Consider the following 6506-nt stretch of genomic DNA (forward strand, 5'->3'; position numbering starts at 1 on the left):
TTTTCCCCTCACAATTCCCAACCCTTTTCCCTTCATGTTTCCTGCCTTTTCTCCCCTCATTTTTCCCCCACCACTTTCCCCTCACGTTTCCCACCTTTTCCCCTTCACATTTCCCTCACTTTTCCCCTCAAAATTCCCATTTTCCCCCTCATGTTTCCCACTTTTTCCCCCTCACATTTCCTGCCCGTTTTATCCTCAAATTTTCCGCTCTTTTCCCCTCAAATTTCCCTCATTCCCTCTTCACATTTCCCTAATTTTCCCCCTCGTGTTTGTCTTCCTTTTCCCCTCACATTTTCCTCACTTTTCCCTCCATTTTCCCCTCACATTTCCCTCCATTTTCCCCTCACAATTCCCAACCCTTTTCCCTTCACGTTTCCCACCTTTTTTTCCCCTCACGTTTTCCCGCCATTTCCCCCTCACTTTCCCCACCGTTTTCCCCTCATGTTCCTCACCTTTCTTTCCTCACTTTTCCCATCTTTCCCCCTCACGTTTCCCATCCTTTCTCCTCTCACGTTTTCCTCACTTTTCTCTCCATTTTCCCCTCACGTTTCCCGCCGTTTTCCCCTCAGAATTCTCATTTTCCCCTCACGTTTCCCGCCGTTTTCCCCTCAACATTCCCATTTTCCCCTCATGTTTCCCACCCTTTCCCTTCAAAATTCCCATTTTCCCCTCATGTTTCCCACCATTTTCCCCTCACATTTCCCACCATTTTCCCCTCATGTTTCCCACCATTTTTCCCCTCAAAATTCCCATTTTCCCCTCACATTTCCCAGCGCTTTCCCCTCAAAATTCCCATTTTCCCCTCACATTTCCCCCTCAAAAATCCCATTTTCCCCTCACGTTTCCCACCATTTTTCCCTCAAAATTCCAATTTCCCCCTCACGTTTCCCACCATTTTCCCCTCAGAATTCCCATTTTCCCCTCAAAATTCCCATTTTCCCCTCACATTTCCCAGCGTTTTCCCCTCAAAATTCCCATTTTCCCCTCATGTTTCCCACCATTTTCCCCTCAAAATTCCCATTTTCCCCTCATGTTTCCCACCATTTTCCCCTCACATTTCCCACCATTTTCCCCTCACGTTTCCCACCATTTTTCCCCTCAAAATTCCCATTTTCCCCTCACGTTTCCCACCCTTTCCCCTCAAAATTCCCATTTTCCCCTCACGTTTCCCCCTCAAAATTCCCATTTTCCCCTCACATTTCCCACCATTTTCCCCTCACGTTTCCCAGTGTTTTCCCCTCAAAATTCCCATTTTCCCCTCACGTTTCCCGCCGTTTCTCCCTCAGAATTCCCATTTCCCGCCTTTTTCCCTCACTTTTCCTCGCGGGGGAGGATTTGGGGGCTTTCACGTGACATCCAGCCCCAACCCAGGCGCACTCCAGGTGTGCTCAGGTGTGCCAGGTGACCCCCAGGTGCCCCCCAGGTGTTACAAGGAGCCCCCCAGGTGTTGCAGGTAAAGTCAAGAAACCACTCAGGTGTTAAAAGGAGCCATTCAGGTGTTACAGGTGAGGTCAGGGAGCCCCTCAGGTACCCCCCAGGTGCTCCAGGTGAGCCCCAGGTGTCACAAGGAGCCTCCCAGGTGTCACAGGTGAGGCCAAGCAGCCTCCCAGGTGTTACAGGACAGGTCAAGGAGCCCCCCAGGTGCATCCAGGTGCCCCCCAGGTGCATCCAGGTGCCCCCCAGGTGCTCTCCAGGTGCCCCCCAGGTGTCTCAGGTGCGCCCAGGTGTCTCAGTCTCCGCCGTTGGCGCGGATGGTGCGGCGGATCCAGGTGGTGAAGGCGCACACCCGGCTGTACACACCTGGCTTGCCCTGCTGGCCGCACACCTGCAGCCCCCAGGAGACCACGCCCTGCAGGTACCCCTCGCACACCAGCGGGCCCCCGGAGTCACCCTAGGACAGGTGAGACAGGTGGGACAGGTGAGGCAGGTGGGACAGGTAAGAGACAGGTGAGTTGCCCCAGGTGTTTCTCACTCCCATTCCCCCCCATACAGGTGAGTCCCCCAGGTGTCCCCAATACAGGTGAGTTCCCCCAGGTGTTTCTCACCCATTATCCCCCATACAGGTGAGTCCCACCCCCTCCCTCCTTCCCCACACAGGTGAGTGCCCCAGGTGTGTCCCACCTCCATTCCCCCCCAGACAGGTGAGTCCCCCCAGGTGTCCCCAGTACAGGTGAGTCCCCCCAGGTGTTCCCCAGGTGTGTCCCACCTCCATTCCCCCCCAGACAGGTGAGTCCAACCCCTCCCCCAATACAGGTGAGTCCCCCCAGGTGTTCCCCAGGTGTGTCCCACCTCCATTCCCCCCCCCGCAGGTGAGTCCCCCCCCACACCTGAGCCCTCCCCCACCCTCTCAGGTGTGCCTCCCCCACACCTGGCCGCACCTGGCAGGAGTCGGTGCTGTCACCGGCGCGGCCGCCGGCGCAAAGCATGTTGGGAGTGATGGCACCTGGGTACAGGTGAGCGCAGTCGGCGTTGGACCAGGTGAACACCTCCCCACACTGCAGCACGTCCGGGAACGCACCTGGCGCAGGTGAGAGCAGCCGGGGACAGGTGAGGACAGGTGAGGGACAGGTAGGGATGAAGGGGACAGGTGCAGGACAGGTGTCACCTGCCCCCCCCCATGTTCCTCATTTGTCCCTCCCCGTCCCCCCTCACCTGTCCCCACCCTGGTCTCACCTGTCGCTCACCTGTCCCCTCCCAACCCCTCCATACCTCACCTGTCCCCACCCATCCCCTCACCTGTCGCCCCCCAGGTGTCCCCTCCCCCACCTGTCCCGCTTTTCTGACCCCTCCAGGTGTCCCCTGCCCCCCCCACCCCCTCACCTGTCCCCCAGGTGTGTCCCCAGCCCCTCACCTGTCCCCCAGGTGTGCCCCCACCCCCTCACCTGTCCCCCAGGTGTGCCCCCAGCCCCTCACCTGTCCCTCCCACCCCTCACCTGTCCCCCAGGTGTGTCCCCACCCCCTCACCTGTCCCTCCCACCCCCTCACCTGTCCCCCAGGTGTGCCCCCAGCCCCTCACCTGTCCCTCCCACCCCTCACCTGTCCCCCAGGTGTGCCCCCAGCCCCTCACCTGTCCCTCCCACCCCTCACCTGTCCCCCAGGTGTGCCCCCACCCCTTCACCTGTCCCTCCCACCCCTCACCTGTCCCCCAGGTGTGCCCCCAGCCCCTCACCTGTCCCCCAGGTGTGCCCCCACCCCCTCACCTGTCCCTCCCACCCCTCACCTGTCCCCCAGGTGTCTCACCTTGCGGGCTGCGGGTGCTGCCCCACCCGGACACCACGCACCTGTCCCCTACCTGGGGACACCTGCGGGGCAGCGCCACGGGCCGCACGCTGGGGCTCAGGTGGGCGGGGCTGCGCAGGCGCAGCAGCATGACGTCACTGTCATGGCGGCCGGGCTGGTAGCGCGGGTGCACGAAGGCGCGCGCCCAGGTGAGGCATTGCTCCGCCCCCTCGCGCTCCTTCAGGTTGTGCTCGCCCAGCAGGACCCGCAGGGGGCTGGACAGGTAAAGGTGAGCACAGGTGAGCACAGGTGAGCTCACCTGGGACAGGTAAATGGGGGGTTATAGCGGGACAGGTGAGCACAGGTGAGCACAGGTGAGCTCACCTGGCACAGGTAAGTGGGGGGTTATAGCGGGACAGGTGAGCACAGGTGAGCTCACCTGGCACAGGTAAGTGGGGGGTTATAGCGGCACAGGTGAGCACAGGTGAGCTCACCTGGGACAGGTAAATACACCTGAGGCAGGTAAATACACCTGGGACAGGTAAATGGGGGTTTATAGTGGGACAGGTGAGCACAGGTGAGCTCACCTGGGACAGGTAAATGGGGGTTTATAATGGGACAGGTGAGACTTGGTGTGCCCAGGTGTGCGCCCAGGTGTGTGCCCAGCTGTACCCAGGTGTGTGCCCAGGTGTGTTCCCCGGTGTGTGCCCAGGTGTGCCCAGGTGTCCCCAGGTGTGCCCAGGTGTGTTTCCAGCTGTCCCTATGTGTGCCCAGGTGTGTGCCCAGGTGTGTGCCCAGGTGTGCCTCACCTGTCGCTGTGGCAGTGTGCCACTGTCAGGACCCCCCCGCAGTGGATGGCGCCCCCCAGGTGTGCCCAGGTGTGTGCCCAGGTGTGCTCAGGTGTGCCCAGGTGTGCTCAGGTGTGCCCAGGTGTGTCCCCAGCTGTCCCTATGTGTACCCAGGTGTGCCCAGGTGTGCCTCACCTGTCGCTGTGGCAGTGTGCCGCTGTCAGGACCCCCCCGCAGTGGATGGCGCCCCCCAGGTGTGCCCAGGTGTGTGCCCAGGTGTGCCCAGGTGTGTCCCCAGCTGTCCCTATGTGTACCCAGGTGTCCCCAGGTGTGCCCAGGTGTGCCAGGTGTGCCCAGGTGTGTTTCCAGCTGTCCCTATGTGTGCCCAGGTGTGCCCAGGTGTGTGCCCAGGTGTGCCCAGGTGTGCCTCACCTGTCGCTGTGGCAGTGTGCCGCTGTCAGGACCCCCCCGCAGTGGATGGCGCCCCCCAGGTGTGCCCAGGTGTGTGCCCAGGTGTGCCCAGGTGTGCCTCACCTGTCGCTGTGGCAGTGTGCCGCTGTCAGGACCCCCCCGCAGTGGATGGCGCCCCCCAGGTGTGCCCAGGTGTGTGCCCAGGTGTGCCCAGGTGTGCCTCACCTGTCGCTGTGGCAGTGTGCCGCTGTCAGGACCCAGCTGCGGCCGATCAGGACCCCCCCGCAGTGGATGGCGCCCCCTGGCTGCAGCAGCAGCACCTGGTACGGGTGGCGCCGCCGCTCGCACCTGGCCCCGCCCACGATGCGGTTCTCGTCCGCCCCCGCGGCCGCTGCGGACCAGTTAAAACCAGTACGGACCAGTACGGACCAGTTAGAACCGGTACGGGCCAGTTAGAACCAGTAGAAACCAGTAGAAACCAATCTGGACCAGTATAAACCAGTACACACCAGTTTGGACTGGTGCTCTCCCAGTACCCCAAAGTGCCTCCCCAGTTCTCGTCCGCCCCCGCGGCCGCTGCGGACCAGTTAAAACCAGTATGGACCAGTATGGACCAGTAGGAACCAGTATGGACCAGTACGGACCAGTTAGAACCAGTACAGGCCAGTTAGAACCAGTAGAAACCAGTACAGACCTGTGACCTCCCAATGACCTCCCAGTCCCTCCCAGTTCATCCCAGTAACCTCCCAGACCCCTCCCAGTGCTCCCAGTTCAAACCAGTGTCCCCAGTTCCCTCCCAGTCCCTCCCAGTGCCCCCAGTTCACCCTCCCAGTACGAACCAGTTCACCCTGTCCATTGCCTCCCACTCACCCCAGTCCCTCCCAGTCCCTCCCAGTTCAAACCAGTTCACTCCCAGTGTCCCCAGTTCACCTCTGGCTCCATCCCAGTATGGCCCAGTGTCCTCCCAGTGCTCCCAGTTCAATTCCACTTCCCTCCCAGTGCTCCCAGTTTGTTCCCAGTGCTCCCAGTGTCCTCCCAGTGCTCCCAGTTCACTCCCAGTTCACTCCCAGTGTCCTCCCAGTGCTCCCAGTTCACCTCTGGCTCCATCCCAGTATGGCCCAGTGTCCTCCCAGTGCTCCCAGTTTGTTCCCAGTGCTCCCAGTGTCCTCCCAGTGCTCCCAGTTCACTCCCAGTTCACTCCCAGTGTCCCCCCAGTGCTCCCAGTTCAATTCCACTTCCCTCCCAGTGCTCCCAGTTTGTTCCCAGTGCTCCCAGTTCACTCCCAGTGTCCTCCCAGTGCTCCCAGTTTGTTCCCAGTGCTCCCAGTTCACTCCCAGTGTCCTCCAGTGCTCCCAGTTCACCTCTGGCTCCATCCCAGTATGGCCCAGTGTCCTCCCAGTCCCTCCCAGTTCACCCCAGTTCAATTCCACTTCCCTCCCAGTGCTCCCAGTTCATTCCCAGTTTGTTCCCACTTCCCTCCCAGTGCCCTCCAGTCTCTCCCAGTACAAACCAGCAGCTCCCAGTGCCCCCCCCCCCAGTTTGCTCCCAGTTTGTTCCCAGTGCTCCCAGTCCAAACCAGTACACACCAGTCCACACCAGTGGCCGGCAGCAGCCCCCCAGTGCCCCCCAGTACAAACCAGTCCCTCCCAGTGCCCCCCAGTTTGCTCCCAGTGCCTCCCAGTACAAACCAGTACACACCAGTATAAACCAGTACACACCAGTGGCCAGCAGCAGCAGCCTCCCAGTGCCCCCAGCCCAAACCAGTATAAACCAGTACAAACCAGCAGCTCCCAGTGCCCCCCCAGTTCGCTCCCAGTGGCCTCCCAGTGCCCCCCCAGCCCAAACCAGTACAAACCAGTATAAACCAGTACAAACCAGTGGCCAGCAGCAGCAGCGGCAGCAGCCGCTCCATCGGGAGGAGGAGGAGGGGGAGGAAGGAGCTGCGGCCTTTAAATCCCAGTTCAGACCAGTTCAGCCCAGTTCAGCCCCGTGCCTTTCCCAGTCCCTCCCAGTTAATTCCAGTCCCTCCCAGTTCAGCCCAGTTCCTCCCAGTTCCCCCTGCAGGGCCTCCCAGTTCAGCCCAGTTCC

General features: G+C 60.9%; 1 protein-coding gene across 1 annotated transcript; it reads right to left on the reverse strand.

The window, feature by feature from the left end:
• Positions 1–1478: 1478 nt before the first annotated feature.
• LOC128782823 (trypsin-like) lies at positions 1479–6444 on the reverse strand. The gene is made up of 6 exons (XM_053933312.1): positions 6294–6444; positions 4644–4809; positions 3241–3494; positions 2379–2518; positions 1706–1891; positions 1479–1672 (listed from the first exon to the last, which is right to left on the reverse strand). Exons 1-5 carry the CDS (start codon positions 6328–6330, stop codon positions 1730–1732), a joined length of 759 nt encoding a protein of 252 aa, XP_053789287.1. The 5' UTR covers positions 6331–6444; the 3' UTR covers positions 1479–1672; positions 1706–1729.
• Positions 6445–6506: the final 62 nt, after the last annotated feature.

The sequence above is a fragment of the Vidua chalybeata genome (assembly GCF_026979565.1).
Source record: "Vidua chalybeata isolate OUT-0048 chromosome 39 unlocalized genomic scaffold, bVidCha1 merged haplotype SUPER_39_unloc_1, whole genome shotgun sequence".
Classification (NCBI taxonomy): domain Eukaryota; kingdom Metazoa; phylum Chordata; class Aves; order Passeriformes; family Viduidae; genus Vidua; species Vidua chalybeata.